General features: G+C 36.5%; 4 protein-coding genes across 7 annotated transcripts; 2 read left to right on the top strand and 2 right to left on the bottom strand.

Moving 5' to 3' along the window:
• Positions 1–580: 580 nt before the first annotated feature.
• LOC137573202 (TBC domain-containing protein kinase-like protein) lies at positions 581–3,732 on the bottom strand. The gene is made up of 6 exons (XM_068285073.1): positions 3,421–3,732; positions 1,967–3,349; positions 1,693–1,899; positions 1,358–1,629; positions 997–1,293; positions 581–937 (listed from the first exon to the last, which is right to left on the bottom strand). Exons 1-6 carry the CDS (start codon positions 3,617–3,619, stop codon positions 833–835), a joined length of 2,463 nt encoding a protein of 820 aa, XP_068141174.1. The 5' UTR covers positions 3,620–3,732; the 3' UTR covers positions 581–832.
• Positions 3,733–4,334: 602 nt separating this feature from the next.
• Positions 4,335–9,143, top strand: Hgsnat (Heparan-alpha-glucosaminide N-acetyltransferase). Its single transcript, XM_068285366.1, has 6 exons — positions 4,335–4,774; positions 6,100–6,251; positions 7,461–7,582; positions 7,648–7,822; positions 7,891–8,552; positions 8,613–9,143. Exons 1-6 carry the CDS (start codon positions 4,631–4,633, stop codon positions 9,092–9,094), a joined length of 1,737 nt encoding a protein of 578 aa, XP_068141467.1. The 5' UTR covers positions 4,335–4,630; the 3' UTR covers positions 9,095–9,143.
• A 12-nt stretch (positions 9,144–9,155) lies between these two features.
• LOC137573433 (serine-rich adhesin for platelets) lies at positions 9,156–14,241 on the bottom strand. Of its 2 annotated transcripts, XM_068285365.1 has the most exons (5): positions 14,088–14,241; positions 12,472–12,976; positions 11,596–12,397; positions 11,309–11,529; positions 9,156–11,242 (listed from the first exon to the last, which is right to left on the bottom strand). In XM_068285365.1, exons 2-5 carry the CDS (start codon positions 12,697–12,699, stop codon positions 10,604–10,606), a joined length of 1,890 nt encoding a protein of 629 aa, XP_068141466.1. In that variant the 5' UTR covers positions 12,700–12,976; positions 14,088–14,241; the 3' UTR covers positions 9,156–10,603. The 2 variants fall into 2 exon arrangements, with proteins under 2 accessions (XP_068141466.1, XP_068141465.1); XM_068285364.1 differs by having other exon boundaries at positions 11,309–12,397.
• A 2,206-nt stretch (positions 14,242–16,447) lies between these two features.
• LOC137573435 (pyridoxal phosphate phosphatase PHOSPHO2) lies at positions 16,448–18,167 on the top strand. 3 transcript variants are annotated; one of them, XM_068285368.1, is made up of 3 exons: positions 16,448–17,762; positions 17,822–17,832; positions 17,899–18,167. In XM_068285368.1, exon 1 carries the CDS (start codon positions 16,629–16,631, stop codon positions 17,736–17,738), a length of 1,110 nt encoding a protein of 369 aa, XP_068141469.1. In that variant the 5' UTR covers positions 16,448–16,628; the 3' UTR covers positions 17,739–17,762; positions 17,822–17,832; positions 17,899–18,167. The 3 variants fall into 3 exon arrangements, 2 of the variants coding, with proteins under 2 accessions (XP_068141469.1, XP_068141468.1); XR_011031877.1 differs by having other exon boundaries at positions 16,449–17,832; positions 17,893–18,167; XM_068285367.1 differs by lacking the exon at positions 17,822–17,832 and having other exon boundaries at positions 16,449–17,762; positions 17,893–18,167.
• Positions 18,168–18,314: the final 147 nt, after the last annotated feature.

Here is an 18,314-nt window from a genome sequence, read left to right as displayed (position 1 = left end):
TATTTCCCTCAGACTGTATTTTCGCCAATTTCTAACCGATTTCGTAGATCGAAATTTCGTATACTTTGAAATGGCATCAAACATTTGCACATTTAATAGCGGATTTTCGGCGGAAATTGGAAAAAACTTTAGTTCTTGAGATTTTAATGCAGATTCAAAGACATTATTTAAACTTGAAAACATGAATATTATTATAAAATTTAAGGTTTCTTGGAAAACTTGGCGGGTCATTGGCACTTTTTGTCTCAATTGAAAAGATACTTTGTCGAAAATCGGTTAAAATTTGTGTAAAGTTCGCAAAGTTTGCAATGAATTTTTTAAAGCATGCAGAATTTTTAAATTAAATATCTGTCAATTTACTATATTTTGATAAATAATTCAATTGAATCAACTTTTTAGTAATCAAAAACATTTCAACAGCGCTTTGATAGCGCGGAACCCTTAGAGTTTATTAATCCTGCTATCCTGAATCCGGCACTGAAAGAAAATAAATTTCAAGTACCTTTAAAAGAAAGGACCATCTTTTCTCTATATAAAACAAATATATAATAAAAATCAGCTTTAAGGCTTGAACATTGAATACTTTTCTATAAAATACAAATAGAATATATATTTCAATATATTACATGCATCATTTTTTAAAGTAGTATACATAAACATGTTTATATGTATATATGTATATATAAGTATATAAATATCGGTAAGAATGATGTATAGCATTCAAAAAACATTATCATTTACATTGAGCTTAAACTTAAGATAGTTAGACGAGCCAAGCGAACACAGGATAGGAAATAGAATAAACAACCAATGAAAATAATTGAAACAAGGCTCAATTCGAGATGAGTATATTTGGCTCAATTGAGTGCAGGACATTGAATCCCTTGTGAAGGATACAAGTGCGCAAAACACCGCAGGCCACCAGAAAATTGGAGAACTGTGAAAAGGAAAAACAACAATTTAGACAGAGAGATGGAGACAGGAGAGAAAACTCACCTCAATGGCATGCTGATGTATATTGCTGACACAAACAACAATACGTCCACGCAATTGTGCCTCCAATTGTGGCACATTGAGTGCATCGAGACGCTGTTCACCCAACTGAACGGTGGCAAAGGGTATATTAATGCTATGTGGTACATGAACATGGCTATATTCCAATATGCCACGTAAATCAATAAGAGCCAATTCGCTGGATGAATGCATCAACAAATGCTGCACATCCTTGGCACTAATGCGTGGGCATTGTTCGGTCTGTAAATGCTTTAATTGAACATCGCCAATGCCAATGTCCTGCAAAAAAATCAAAGAGAGAAAAGTCAACAAGTCAATTGCTTTTAAGTGTTTGGATATTTACCAATGGATGCAATGGCTGTTGGGGCACAGCATGCTGACGATGTGTAATGCTCTTCGGTGTTGCCTCGTACATTTTCTGTGATTCAATCACACAATTCTCCATGACAATATCGGGCAGATCGGAGAAAAGAAGTATACATTCATTAAAGCCAGAATTGAGGAGTGTTGTCTTTAGTTGCTTCAATATGGCAATGCCAATGAATAATGGATATGAGCTATCGCCCAGCATTAGTTTATCCCACAAATGCAATATCTTGTGCAGTGGAAAGACATCTAAGTGAAGAGAAAAACATATTAAAATTTGGTAAACAGAGAATTGATGAAAATTAGATTTACGTGAGAACATGGTTAAGAACCAGGGTATGGCAAAAAGTTCCGGTATAAAACTAATGCTGGCCAAATGCTGAGCAAGGAGCGGCTCATGGAATGCAGTCAATTGTGAGAATTTACTTAAATACTCCTTAATGATGGCCGAATTGTCCTTAAGGAAAAACCATTGTAAATATTTCGGTATAAACTTAAATAGACTGAGAAAAGCCAATTCTGAAATTAAAAAGCACATTATATTTAATAGAAATCTCAAACTTGTTTTTTTTTTCTTCATTCTTACCCTCATCATTGAAATTGAGATAGAGAAACGGAGCCGTTAATGAATCTAGGCCCTGCCAGTAAACATATTGCGGATGTGCTGTCACCCATGCCTTGAGTAAACGTTTCAATTTCCGATGACCATCGGGTGACGAGAGTAGCTCATCATATTGATGACATCTTGGGATATCAACCTCAATCTGCCGATCCGTTGATGTGGCAGTGAATTTATCAATTTTCCCATAACTACAATTGGGCAAAACATCCAGCAAAGCTGCCCACACAGGGCCACGTAATAACGGTGGAATATCCACCGATGCCTCGCGTTGCAATAACTCGGCCGTATGAGGATAACCCTGAAGAAGACTTGCAAACAGTCGTACACGATGGAATTGATATTCAATGTCACGTTCCCGTATAATCAGTGGCAGTTGCTGCAATTCGCTGGCAAATTGTTGCTGCAGCGGCGCAAAACGCGGTGAGTGCAACAATGGGAAATAAATATGGGCTGGCAGGCGACTTAAGCGCTGAATAAGTGGTTGCAACTTAAGTGGCACAACACGATCATCCATGAGATGTGATTGACTACGCTTTGGACACACACTGGAGCCATTTAAACGTACGATTTGTGGTAAGCCCAAAATCGGGGCTTCACTGCGTATTAGACCTTCTTTCTTAAGTTCCGCCTGGACATCACCACCGGCTAGTTGCCAGAGATGATAAATTTGTGACAATGGACAATGCAAAAGCAGCGGCTTGTATTTTCCGTCGTCAGCTTTGGGTTCCTTGCGTGCCAATGCCTCGACCACCGATTGAAAGCAACTATGCTGCATTACCTCTTGGGGTAATGGCCTCTGCTTTGGCAGGACACTCAAACATCTATCAATCAAGTCCCTGAGATCCTTATCCATGGCCAAATATGCCTCATAACATTGATGTTCTCTGGCCAGCTTCTCGATTACATTATTGCTACGACCTAGAGCCAGGATTTTTCTGGCCACGTTCGAGATTTTCAATTTGGGCCACAATTCAATGTGGAATATCAATTCGACCATTATCATGGCCAATGACCATATATCACTCTTGATATTTCCATTGAGTCCCATTAGACGTTCGGGTGACATATAACGTATATTCCCTATGGGAAACGGTACATAGGCTCCTCCCTTGGTCATATGATGCAGTCCATAGTTAAATAATTTGATTCTACTTCCATCCGATTCCATTAATATATGCTTCGGCTCTAGATTATGGACTACCAATTTGTGCTTGACCAGCACATTCAGCCCGCCGGCTACTTGATAGAATATTCGCAGGATTTTATTGATTTCGAGATGACCAGAGCTACGTTGTATATGATCTTCAAGGGAACATCCCAAATACTCCGATACCACAATTGTCCGTTCTATAACAATATACATACATAATTTAATTACACGATATTTTTGCCTTTTCGTTCTCTTTTGCTATGCTCACCATGCTTGTCCCTTATTACATCCAAATATTGACACAAATGCTCATCCTTTAGCTCTTTGAGGCGTTGTGCTCTTCCCAAAATCGCTATAGAATTTGGGGTCAATGGCAGACCATTACTGCCACATACATCGCCCGGATGTACTTTGGCAAAGAAGGTAACGGCACAGAGACGTGTCCCCACCTTCTTGCTACTGGCCATTTCTTGCTCTATTTGCTTGCTGCTCCTCCAGGCGAGCAAGCAAACTGCAGCAGAATAAGAAGCAACAATTTCCCCAATTACAATTAGCCCTAGCAACAGCTGTTTTTATGTTTTTTTTCTTTTTTTTTTTTGGCGGTGTTTCCGCCCACAAATTAATGTTATCGATAACAGCATTAGTAACGGTCAATATGTCTCAGATTTAGCCGGAAAACGCAATGGTTTCAAATTTAAGAATTAAAACAAGACAAACAATATTGTTTTATAAATTGTGAGACGAAGACTTATTTAATATTTCTCTATTAACTAATTAATTTCGATTGTTTGGCAAACTTTTTGATTTTTATCAAAACTTTTATTTGCCGGCCCAGGGCAAATTTAATATCCTTTGTAGATCTGTCTAGTCGAACATGAAGTTTTTAAAAATATATTTTAAATTTATGTTGTGGCAAATATTGTGTTGGCTCTTGTAAATCTCCTTTAATTTCTTGTCTGATTTTTTTTATTAAAAACTTAATTCGTATTAACAGAATTAATTCAAAATTAATTAAGCTATCTGAAGAAATTAAAGTTTGCCTTAAATACCTGCATTTACCACCCTCCATAATTTATGTTTTATTTTCCTTTTGAAATTCCCGCTAAAAAAATTAACGTTTTTTGTATGGCGTTGCCATTTTTGTGGTGGTGCTGCGGAAGCCTCCTCTCTGTTGTATTTGTTGCTGCCACCACTAAGAGGCACTTGACGCTTTTTTGTTTTTATTGCGCACTCGAAATTGTTTGTGTTAATTTATACATTTTATACATATATGTACATACGTGAGCCACCACAATCGTTTGCTATGGCAAGATTTTTGCTTAGTTAGTGACCAGCAACGAGCGGCACAATAAGTCCGTTTTCGTGTGTTTGTGTGTGTGTGCTTGGATTACATATTACATTGTAACTGTAATATATTTTTTTTGTATTGACCCACTATTGACTGATCGTAACGTATCGAATTGGTATTACATCAAAAAATGTCCATATTTGTGGAATATACAGAGCCGCAATGGCGAAATCTGAATATGCGTCAACTTGCTGAGGATCAAGCATATTTATATGTCAAATCTTTGTTACCAGAAGAGAGTTATCTCTATACATTAAGCGATGATTGCTATACAGTTGAGTATAAAGATACATATGTATATGTACATACATATGTACATACAAATATACATTTGTACTAAGTTTCAATCAATCGGCAACTCTCGATTTTTATACCATACACCCATAGGGTGAAATGGTATATTAAAGTCGCCAAAATGTATGTAACAGGCAGAAGGAAGCTTCTCCGACCCTATAAAGTATATATATTCTTGATCAGGATCAACAGCCGAGTCGATCTAGCCATGTCCGTCTGTCCGTCCGTCCGTCCGTCCGTCCGTCCGTCCGTCCGTCCGTCCGTCCGTCCGTCCGTCTGTATGAACACGCAGATCTCGGAGACTATAAGAGCTAGAGCCACCAAATTTGGTATGTATACTCGTGTAGTATGCACATGTTCAGCATTAATTGGAATTTCGGCCACGCCCCCTTACGCCCCCAGGAATCACATAAAACTGTTTTTCTTAAAAAGTATGACAGCTAGAGACATCAAATTTAGTTTGTATACCCGATTAGTTAGTGCGCAGAAATTAACTGTTCAAACTTTTTGCCACGCCCCCTTACGCCCCCAGGAATCACACAAAACTGTTTTTCTTAAAAAGTATAATAGCTAGAGACATCAAATTTGGTTTATATGCTCGGTTAGTTAGCGCGCAGAAACTAATTGTTTAAACTTTTTGCCACGCCCCCTTCCGCCCCCGGAATTTACATAAAAGTGATTTCCTTAAAAACTATGATAGCTACCGACATCAAATTTAGTATGTAGACTAGCTTAATAGACGCGCAGATATTGGCTATTTAAACATTTTGCCACGCCCACTTCCGCCCCCCGTAAATTAAACAAAACTGATTTTATCAAAAACTAACAAAGCTAAAGTCACCAAATTTAGTATGTATACTGGCATAGTATGCGCAGAGAATTTAGATATTTTCACATTTTGCCACGCCCACTTCCGCCTCCATAATTTAGAAAAAAACGATTTCCTCCTTTAGTTTTTTGACTATCGCATTTAAATTTGGCAGACTAATTAATCTTATCTATTTTTACCAAACTACCAAATTTTATTGAAATCGGACTAGAAACATGTAAAATATGCGTATGAACGTATTTTACTACGCGGTCCACAAGGCCAGAATTGGACGTTGGCTAGTAGCGGCGCTAGAGTGCTCGTGTGTTTGTAGAGTGAGCGAGATAGCACATAGTATAAGATATGTAAAAACAATTTAATAGACATACATTTGGTCTTCGAAATTTGAAATATTTGTTTCACCAGGTGTATGGTATACCCAAGTCGACGAGTCGACTTACTTGCTTCATTTTTTTTTAATTATGTGATTTTTGCAGTGCCCCTATAGCAAAGTGAAAGCTCTGCCCCCTGTCGCCGATGGCGTTGGCCATGATCAGGTGGAGGCTGAAATATTAACATTGCCCACTGAGACAGGTTTAAATTTTAAAATATACGAGCACAATCATGGTGCATATGCCAATGATTCTATGTAAGTATTAGAATCGATTCTCCATACTCATAAATATCAAATGATCATCTCCATATGAATTAAAGTCTATATGCTTATCGCATTAGTTTGTTATAAGAGGCCTTCTTATCGGACTTTTTACCCCAATGGGATTAGAATTTTATGATACCAAAATTGCCTGTTTTCCATATCAACAAATTAAAGATTAAGAGGCTACTTAAACATATTAATAGGGTTTACTCGACTTAAGTGAAACATTACCTTAACTATCAATCATATTGGTTCTTCTACATTTCGTCCTATATTCTTTAAATTTGAAATGGGGTTTATATATATGTACATATCTTTCATCAAAAACAATAGATAAAATGAAATGAGCGTTAGAATCTAATACTAAAATTGATTTATTATAAATGTCAAAAATATATTAATATATGTATGTATGTATGTAAAGTATTTTATAAAAAATGCATGCAAAGAGTGCACTTCTAATACCAATTCAAGTTTTTTTAGTTTAAAGTAGATTCTAAAAGGTTTTTAACCAGCTTGGGAACAATTTTGGCTGCAATGAGAGCCTGTGTCATTGATTTATAAGACGTTATCACATCAAATATCAAATACATTTTAAAAACTTTTAAAATGTTTATCCTTTAATAAATTATATAAACAATTCAAGTTTGTGAAACTGAAACTTTTATAAAAGATCCTTGGATCCTTTAATAGGATAAAGTGATAAAGGAAAGTCTTACTAAGGTGTCCCAAATGCATTTGTTAACCCTTATTTTCTTGTAATCGTCTTAAAGTATTTTTAAAGACATTCTCCCATAGAACTTGCAATTATCTCGGTTTTTTGCAGAATGATGTAGAACAATAAATAGAATGATATGTTTTCCGTAAATGTATATTTTCTATTTATGTATAATTTCCTTTAAAACGTAAGATTTGTAAGAGAATCAGGTTTATCGAGTCAGATTCCTTGGGGAATCACATCAGGGAAATGCAAGGGAAAAATGATTTAACTCACCAATTATAGTTTACCTAATTGAAGATAATATATGTATGTAGATATTTATAATCTAAGCTAGTTGTTTACTAAATACGTCTCTCCCTCTCTGTCTCTTACTGCTGACGTCAAAATATATGTTAATTCATTAGTTTTGGTGCGTTACAATAAGGTGGACTTGATTTATGATATATTTATATACATTTGTTTATTTATATGTTTATTAGATCCTCTCTATGTTCATTGCGTCGTACGGATTTACAGGAGTTTGGTGTGTATAATTTGACTTTATGGAGTAATGGAACTTGCAATTTCATAGTGGATAAACCAGGCGTTCCAATCTATTATGGTGAGTGTGTTTGTGTGTGTGGATGAGTGAGGCGATAAAAACTAATTGATATATCTTATATATAGCATTCCTGGCCGTATTTGTGTTGGTTGCCGGCCTTCTAATCGCCCTAAAGTTACTCAGTTGGGTATGGAAATGTTATCGTTATGATGAGGCAGCTGCAGCGGCGGATAGCATTGGCGATGCTGCAGCCAAGGCAACACAACGGAAACGTTTACGCAGTCTGGATACATTCCGGGGGTAAGATATTCTATCACTTTATCCTACTCTAATTAAATGTCCCTCTTTCTCTCTCACTTACTTTATAGTTTAGCAATTGTCTTAATGATCTTTGTGAATAGCGGTGGTGGTGGCTATGATTCTATTGATCATGTTGCCTGGAACGGTTTGCATTTGGCCGATTTGGTATTTCCATGTTTCCTTTGGATTATGGGCGTTTGTATACCACTTTCGATTAAATCCCAATTAGGTCGTGGATCGAGTAAAATACAAATCTGTGGACGCATTATATGGCGTTCGTTTAAACTCTTTGCCATTGGCGTTTGCCTGAATTCAATCAATGGACCCAAATTGGAGCAATTGCGTGTGATGGGTGTATTGCAACGTTTCGGTGTGGCATTTCTTGTAGTCGGTCTCTTGCACACCGTGTGCAGCCGACGGGATCATATTAGTCCGCAACAGGCATGGCAACGTTCCATTTATGACATTTGTATATTTAGTGGAGAATTTGCAGTACTTTTGGCCCTAATTGCCACATATTTGGGTCTAACCTATGGCCTAAAAGTGCCGGGTTGTCCGCGCGGATATTTGGGTCCTGGTGGCAAATCGAATAATGCCGCCAATCCGCATTGTATTGGCGGAGCGGCTGGCTATATTGATCAACAGGTTTTGGGTAATGCGCACATTTATCAATATCCCACAGCCAAATATGTATACGATGCCACAGCCTTTGATCCAGAGGGATTATTTGGTAACTATACAAATATGAAAGTAAAAATATTCTTAATAAAATGAATTTTCTTTCACACAGGATGCCTATTGAGTGTGGTTCATGTGCTTTTGGGTGCCTTTGCTGGTGTGACTCTACTCGTTCATCCCACGTGGCAATCGCGTATGAAACGCTGGACTATATTGGCTCTTCTATTGGGTCTACTGGGCGGTGCCCTATGCGGATTTTCCAAAGAGAATGGCCTGATACCAGTCAACAAGAATCTATGGTCATTATCGTTTGTCTTTGTCACGGTAACGGTGGCATTGCTGTTGCTTAACTTTCTCTACTACATCATCGATGTGCGGCAATGGTGGTCCGGTTATCCATTCACCGAATGTGGCATGAATGCGATCATCATGTATGTGGGTCATTCGATAATGCATAAGATGTTACCCTGGCATTGGCGTATCGGTACAATGAATACTCATTTCATGCTATTGCTCGAATCGGTATGGAATACCTTAACATGGGTGGCCATAGCCCTATATCTTGATGCCAAACAATTTTATTATAGTCTATAAAAGAAAAGAAAAAAAAAAAACAATAAAGACAAATTTTGAATTTAAATTATGTATATATGTATTTTGCGATTTTTTTGTATGAGTTTTATTCAAAGTGAAAACATTGCTCTTGTTTTTTGTTTTTTTCTTCCTTATATAATAATATATATTATTAATAATTGATATTTGTATGTATATACTATTTTAAGAATGTTTTGGATTCTAGGCGACCGACCGACCACACTGTACTAAGGCTACGCGTAGTGTTTTTGAATCTGATTTATTTTTATTGCTTTTGCTCTTACTACAATACAAAAGAGATGGTGGATGAGGAGGTGATTGAAGGAGGAAGGAGGGGAGTGGGGCTTGAACTAGATACTACAAGGGCACTACTAAATACCATGCTACAGATATTTGTATGTATATCCAACAACTATTGGCAGCGTATCATACTTATATTAAAAACCATTTCAACAACAATTTGTTTTCGTGTATTAATTCGTATAAACATTGCATGAATATACAATATACATATATATATATATAATACCAATAGGATCTTTATATATATATATATATACATATATAAATATGGTCATTTTTGAACCTAAATTGAATATATACTTTAAGAATATTTTCTATTTGGTTCAAATCTTTTGAAAAATGTGGCAAATTCTTTGAATAAAAATATTTTCATTACCGTCCGTTCAGATGAGACGGCAAAATGATTGAGAGTTCTTTTTGTTTTGTTTTCTTACAGTACGATTTAGATGTAAATGTTTCAACAAATGGTTAACAAATATGATACGCACTGTACTAAAGGGTTTCTAAATCTATATATATATATTGATATATATATGTATATGTGTTGTGTTGTTGTATATCTATATAAAAATTGTTTGTTTCTTTTTTTGTTTTCTTTTTGCCCATTATCATGGGCTGAGCGAGAGACAATATAATATAATAGTATGTATATTTAAAATTTTAATAAACAATATCAAATTCGACAAAAAATTAAAAAAAAAAAAATTGAAAGGGGGAATCAGTCTCAATTTCGTTGCACAACTCTGTTTTTTTTTTTTAGATGAATTAGGCAAGGTGAAATATGAGAACCAAAACTAAAAAAATTAAAAAAGTAAAGTTTTAATCATATTTTGTAGATAGAGAAAAAAAATTTAAGAATGATTTAAAAAATTGTGTCTTATGTACAAAAATGTTTGTTTATACAATTTTTTGTTAAATTAGGGATTAAATGTTACATTGCGCTGTTTTTTTTTTTTTTTTGCGCTGGATGACCATGTTAAAAAAAAATACAATTAAAAATGTACTTAACATATACATATATATTAATGTATGCTTAAGTATATTGCTTTTAAAATTAAAACTCTATATACAAATATGTTTTTTGTGCAAAAAATTTGTTTCTGCTGGCAACTTAGAACAAAAAAAAACTCTTATAATCAACCAGAGAATTATACATAGTTAGATAATTGGAGAGATAATTAGAGAGACGAGTGTTTTAAGTTCAATTTAAACAATTTTGGCATCTGCTGCTGCTGCTGTGACTGCAACAGATGATGATGATGTTGCCTGATGATTATTCACAAATTTGGCCGATTTGAGCAATATAAATTTGGGATTGGTCATCAATGTGGTTGTGGTGGTGCTTGGTTGATTGGATTGACTTATTTTCTTTGCTGGCGTTATTGTCACCATACTGGGTGCTATGGCATTCATGGCAGCCGTTTGATTGCTAGCCGCCAAAGAGGAAGCCGGCAATATGGTGGTCACACCATTCTCATGTTGAATGGTTGCATTACTGCTGCTGACCACATTATTAAATATTGCACGCATTTTATTCGTATTATTATTGTTATTGCTGTTCCCTCCTACTCCTGCCTGAGATCCTCCACCAAGTACATTAATTTTCAAAGTCGTTGCCTCCACTACGGCGGCGGCAGTAGTGGCGGTGGCGGGGACTGTTACTTGCTGTTGTCGTTGTTGCACAAATCTTGCCGTAAACTCATTACCAGCTAAAACCAAATTCTGCGCCTGACCTGTTATGGGTAACCCGCTGGCCAATACCAAACGTTGCATGCCACCCGATGATGATGCTGACGTGGTGGATGAAGATGATGATGACAAAACCCGTGACTTGAGTTCATCTTGCTGAAATGAGCAAAATTAATTAGTAAGATTGAAAACTTTTAAACTCAGTCCTGTGGCAAAACTCACCGTTGGTGGACTAACTGATTTGCGACGTTCTAGAACATGCTCATCGAAACCAGAATCGGAGGAATTATCATTAAATTTGGTGGCCACTGATGAGGATGTTGAGCAATTTGATGATGATGATAGAGATGAGGGCGAGGCAGCACCAATGGCGGTGGTGGTAGTGGTTGTTGTGGAACTAGATGTCGATCCGCCTTCACCTCCTCCTCCAACTGTGGAATGTCCTGATATTGGCAATGGTATGACCTCAGTCTTATTCAATGGAATTGGACTTATTCTATGTATATCACCCTGTGGAAATGATTCCGATTGTCGTTTGAAGAATAAATGATGTTTCTTTAAAACTTTAACTGGCTTTTCCTGCTGGGTCTGGGACTGCTGCTCTGCATTTTGTTCCTGCAGCTGATGATGATTTGAGATTTGATTACTGGCATTATCCGCTTGAGTTGTTTGCGATGCTGCTGCTTTTCGCAAATGTTTCTCACATGGCTTATACAAATCAGGATCAATGATATAGCAACTATTGCCCAAGACAAGACTTCGAAAAATGACGCCACAACAAATTTCCAAACGTATCAAGTTGCTATCCTCAAAAAATGGAACATTATCAACGGCACGTCGATGTTTTTTCGGTGGTAATAATTGACGGCGTCGCTTGCTTCCGCCTAATTTGGCCAATGCAGCAGCGGCTGCTGTGCGTTTTCTTGTCTGATATGGTCCTCCAACAACTGATGTTGCCCCTGACTGTTGTTGTTGCTGCTGTTGTTGTTGCTGTTCTTCATCTTCATAGCTTTCATTAGAGTCACTTGCCTGAAGTTCAGAATTGGGTGAAATGCAACCATTGGGACTTGGGAGATTTATAGACGATGAACCGCAGACAATTACTGCTCCGTTTCCTGCTTTTGTTCCAGCTGGTGCTGCTGCTGATGTAGTTGTTGATGTAATTTTGCCTTTGCGATTTTTCTTGAAGATTTTGGCAAATTTTTCGGGTATAAATGATGAACTGCTGCCTGCATCTCCACCAGATTCACTTTCACGTTTCTTTTGCTTGGCCAGTGACTTCATCCCGGGACCAGCTCGGGCATCAACCACCTGTTGAAAACAAAAAATAAACCATATCGTATAATTAGGATCAAATGCGATTCTTTCGCAGAATTTAAACTTACATGGCCCCAATGGCGTTTGCTATCCGGTGGCAGTCGCTTGAAACGCTTCACTAGGAGGACACAGGCATTACATATTTCGCCATTACGTGGCTCATGCAAATTGAAGCATTGCATTGATTCTTTTTCATATTTTCTTGAGGCAGTAAAACGAGAGCTACTCGATTTGGCACGGCAAATGCAACAGCCGTCTGCTGAGCGATAAACGCGAGGTTTATGGAAATTAAACATGATGATTTAATATTGTTATTTGATCTCGTTTTTTTCGTTGTGGTTGGGGCAATTCTGCAAATTGAATTTAAATCTTTTCGAGCGATTTCTTTCTTTTTTTTCTTTGTTTTTGGGATAAATTTTTGTTGATTTGTTTGGTTTTATTCACTGTGATATTTTTGTATTGTGTAATTTGTTTTTATTTGTGCTGCTTATCCATTTTGTTGTTGCTTATAATAATGATTTGTATTAAGAACAATACCCATTGCTTGTGGCTTAAAAATGGCATTTGTTGGCTCTGAAACGAAAACAAAAGACATTAATTTTTTTTGAATTCAAAACGTATAACGTAAACGTATAATGTCTGCAGTGTTGAATAATGCGCAAAGCTGTGTTTTTTCCTAATTTTTTTTACAAAAGTAACAAACAATTTTAAATTCAATAAAAAATTACACATAACATATATATTTAAATAGGTTTCATCTTAATTTTTAAAATCACACATAGTTTTCTTTCAACAGGCACACGCACATATGTTTGGGACAGTGTTGGTTAACATTCGCAACATGGCGGACGTGAGAAAATAAACAAATATTTTATCAGTGGTCTCTCTTCTCTCTACTCTATCAACGAAAACTAAAGCACAAGTGGCAATTGAATGAAAGAGCTTATTTAATGCTTATCAATGGTTTATGCTAAAATAAAAATTATGTTAAGCTCAGATGTTTGGAAATAGTATTGGTAAACGTTTTGTTATGGCGGACGTGATAAAATAAATGTTCATTCCTTATATCTTTTTTCCTTTATTTCTTCATTTAAGAAAAATGAAGCAAAAAGCAGGATATATAAACATTTGTCATTGTCTTTGTATATATACATATGTTTTATTCTTATCAATGTTCATCATTTGACAAAAACAAGTTTCAAAAAAAAAAACCACAACACCGCAAAGGAAGAAAAGTACGAAACAGAGAATGACAACGACGCACAAAACTCACATACACACACAGAGAGACGCACGTATACGCACACAATTAACGAAAACGCGCGCTCATTGCACTCGCAACAAGAGAAGCCAGCGACGTCAAGCAGCCAGCTACTGCTGCTGCTTCCAGGTGCGACGACGACGTTATGATGTTGCTCTTGTTGTATATGTGTGTATATATATAGTATACATATATATGTATATAAATTGTAAACGTTTTAACACAACAATTTTTTTGTGAAAGAAGGTGAAAATCGGGCTATGTAAACTAGTTTAGCGTTTAATTACATGCAACAACCCCGAAAATTTTCCACATTTAGATGCCGACAATCTAATTTTGCAAGTTTTAATTTCCTTTTTGCTCCTTTTTTGTATTGTTTGTTTGTTCAAATTTACCAAAAAAAATGTTTGCTTCTTTGTTTACCTGCTGTGCCGGCAACTTCTTCTGCTTTGTTGAATAAATAATATCTGATATCAACAGTATTGAGAATATTTTAAATCAACTTAAATTCACACATTAAAATTTTTCAATGCGAAACGATAATAAACGCGTCTGCACGCAAGTGACACTAAAAAAAAACAAATTCAAAGTAGAGATGGAAAAAACAACAAGGGCATTATCGATACATCGATAATTTTGCAAGTTTTCGACAAATTCTACTTGTGTCTCAACTATAGTTTCCAAATTATATAGCAAATAAAGATGTAGTCATTAACACAATAGCTTTTAAATTATGAAGATTTTTAAACTTCAAGACTTTTGAAACCCTATTTAATTTACATAACAAAACAACGATGTTTTGAATCTCGAAAATTTCGATAACAAACGTTCATCCACCTCTAATTGAATGCAAAGTCGAAATGACGAACAAAGAGAGCGGGAACAACAACAAATCTTTTGGCGCGCTCGCGGAATGGAACGGAATGAAACTGTTAAAGGAAGAGGGAAGAATGCAAACCTTAGAACAAAACAAACAAGAAAATACAAAATAAACCCGGACACAGAAATAAGAGTAAGGAAGTGGAAATTGTTACTACGAACCAGTGGAAGGATAAAGAAACTGATCCTTAAGCGACATGCCGTCCTAATCCGTTTTGCCTGAAGCAGATCAAACTTTATTAAACTGGCAACAAACAGGACCTCTTTTAAACCCTTAAAAAATAATATATATACATATGTACATACATACATACATATGTATGTACATACACCGCACCGTTTTATAATATGAATTATGTCATTGAACATACATATGTAGTACATACATATGTATGTACATACATAACTTAATTTTATGCTAACTTTGGTAAAAGGAAAAGATCTGGGGCAATGAGAGAGAGTAAGCGGGACTAAGAGAGAGATAGGGGAGAGCACAGAAAGGAAGAGATCAAGTCATAATTAAATCTAGGTCATTGAAAGATGCCAGCAAGTGGCCAACAGGTATGTATACAATTCACAAAAAAAAAAGTGAAACCCGGTAGAAGAAAAGTCAAAAACTGTACTTGTGGGAAAACCAGCAAGAATAAGGAAATTTTGCGTAGGCGTCGCAGAAGCGAATTTAGAGTTGCATTTCTGTTTCTTGATCCGACTGTTTTTTCGTCCCCTCTCTCTTAACATTTTAATCGATGTTGACCTTGTTTTACACATTGTTAAATCTGACGACGCACCACAACTTTCCTACTTCCACTTTTAATCGCCGAACCGAAAGTGAAAGACAGAGACAAGAGTCTTATAGGAATGAATTCTCATAAGAATATTGGAATGTGAAATGACCGGCCGCCAACACCATAATACGCCGGTATGATAGTATACATATGTACATATGTATGTATATACATGGATATGTACATTAGTATGTTCAAAAGACAGCAAAAAAAGAAAGTAAAATCTGTTGATTTTTGTTCCAAGTCTCAACTTGAATAACTGTTATTGCCTTTTCGGAAGTAGGTTGCCTTGCTCACCTGTGTGCGTGCGTGCGGCCGTGTGTGTGTGTACCCATTTTGCTTCAGATGAGAGGAAGAGCAAGCGTGAGTGAGAAAGCACAACCGCCTGTTAAGTAATAGATTACATTCATGTGCAAGCGAGCGAGCAATAGTATTGCTTGTTGCCTGTTTATATCTTTCTGCAGAGAAAGCGCGCGAAAGAAGCTACAAAGAAGAAGTGGGGAGTAAACAACAAAAAAAACTTGTCAAAACCTTCTTATTAACAAAAAAAAAAAAAAAATCATTTAAGTTCATTTTGATCAGATGTTCGCTGTGCCAATTGAAGCGAGGTTAGGCTAACATTGAAAGAGTTCAACAACAGATAGACAACGCAGCTGAGCGGCATTTTGAGTTTTATGCAAAACGAAGGTCAACAACAACAATCCAATAGCAATTATTGATATCGTAACAAACAACTAGTAGCTGTTTTAACAAATTTATTAGTATATTGTTTAGTTATTTTTTTCAAAATCTTGCATGGTGATCATAAAAAAAAATGTGTCTCTGTGCTGTTAATAAATACTTCCCTAAAATTCCAAGTATTTAAACACCGATGCCATTTAATTTGTAATCAAAAATTTGTTAGAGGAAAAAGAGAACTGCGGACTCATATTATTGCTGTTTGGCGAAATGGAATGGAATGGCTTGGAACAGAAAATGGGGGCGATGCAACAAAGGAAAAAAGAAAAAGGTTAGAACAAAACAAACGAGAATAGACAACAAAAAGCAAATTGGGGGCTGAAAACTAGAGATGAGTAAAAAAAAATTGCATAAAAGCTGTTATTTTTTTAAATTCCCATGTCGCAAAATGTCTTTGTACTTGTCGTGCTTAATCTTTTAAGAAAAAAGGATTTTTATACACGAGGAGGCATCAATTAATACCATTTCGATGGATGAAATAATTTTTCAAAACAAAAAAGTTCTCCAGAAAATGTTATAATAACATTACTGTAACAGCGGGCATGTTAGACGCAAAAATATAATGTTAAAGCTATTTCCAGAAAGCTGGATAAAGTTTACGAAATACACAATACATACAAATAAAACAACAAAACATTCAGCTACTGGCCACAGTAATTGTCGGGCAGTCAGAGGTACAATCCGTGGCGGAATCAGAGTCGGAGATATCCTTCATATTGGCAGCGGCAGCGGCAGAACTGCAGCTGCAACAGCATTTGCAACCATGGCTCATAGCCGTGTGATGAAACTGCGTCGCGAAAGGCGTCATTTGGCTGCCTTTGACTTTGATCACACAATTGTGGCCCAAAACACGGATACAGTGGTCAGGGATTTGCTGCCAGCGGATGTAATCGCTTCCAAGGATCTCAATGAGCTAGTCGAGAACGATTGCTGGACCGAGTACATGGCCGAGGTGTTTCGGCTCCTGCACAAGCAACAAGTCTCGGAATCACGTATACGTGACACCATACGCGGCATTCCGGAGGTTCCCGGCTTTGTGCGTCTCATTAAGCATCTGAATAAGAAACTGCACTTTGATCTAATTATCATTAGTGACTCGAATAGCGTCTTCATTGACGAATGGCTTGTATCGCACAATTTGGCCGATTGCATAAAGGCCGTGTTCACCAATCCCGCCCATTTTGATGAGACCAGCGGCCAATTGCATGTCAGTCCACATCATCGTCAGACCGATTGCAAGCTAAGTGCCAGTAATTTGTGCAAGGGACGTGTCCTAGAGCATTTTGTCATTGAGCGGGACTTGCGTAATAATATACGATACGATCATGTCTTCTATGTGGGCGATGGTAACAATGATATCTGTCCAGTGCTCCGTCAGAGGGCCTGCGATTTTGCTTGTGCCCGTCAGGGTTTTGCCATGGAAAAGCATTTGCTAAGAAATCGCAATAAATTGAAGTTACGTCCCGAATTGTTGATATGGCGCAACGGTTTTGATCTAATGGAACAGATTTTGGCATTGCCACAACTAAAGGAATTAATTGAAAGTGGATCAGCAGCACCCCCATCAGGAGTAGCAGCTAAAGATGAAGATGCAATTGCCGATGGTGGCGAAGAAGCAGCCGGAGGAGCACGACGCGCCTCCGCTGTTACCCCAAATAATCCAACTAACTAAATTATGTGTGAGAGGATTTCGTCTGTATGTACATATTCAATTTTAAATTAATCATACATTATACATATGTATACATGATCTAGTTACAGGAAAGGTAGTTCCGTCGGGGATAATGGAAACGATTGTGGATAACGAATAATTTTTTTTTTTCTAGTTACAGGAGTTTCAGCTGACATATACATACTTAGGTGGTCAATTGTTTTTATGTGCCCGTTAAAATTCACATGGAATGAATGTATAATTTTAATTGTTGTATGTGCCAACACATCCCTGTGGAAAGAAATTTCATTTAATTGTAACTTGGCTGAGGATCCAAATGGATTTCCTAAGAGAAGTTTCTTTCAATCTGGATGACATGTTGCATTGTATGTAATTAAATATATGTATTATAGAATACCAAAATAAAAATATAAAATTGTTCAAATGTCATCTGTCTGTCCAAAAAAAAAATTAATATATTAAATGCATTTTGAACGTTGAATTTCAAGAAATTTACTTTCTTTTGTGGGATATCCTTAACAGCAGATAAAGTGACTTTAATAATTTTTAATTAAAGCAGGAAAGCACCACTGGCAG

The sequence above is a fragment of the Drosophila tropicalis genome, unplaced genomic scaffold, assembly GCF_018151085.1.
Source record: "Drosophila tropicalis isolate 14030-0801.00 unplaced genomic scaffold, ASM1815108v1 contig_4, whole genome shotgun sequence".
In the NCBI taxonomy this organism is placed as follows: Eukaryota; Metazoa; Arthropoda; class Insecta; order Diptera; family Drosophilidae; genus Drosophila; species Drosophila tropicalis.
This window is presented reverse-complemented; position numbering and strand designations above follow the sequence as displayed.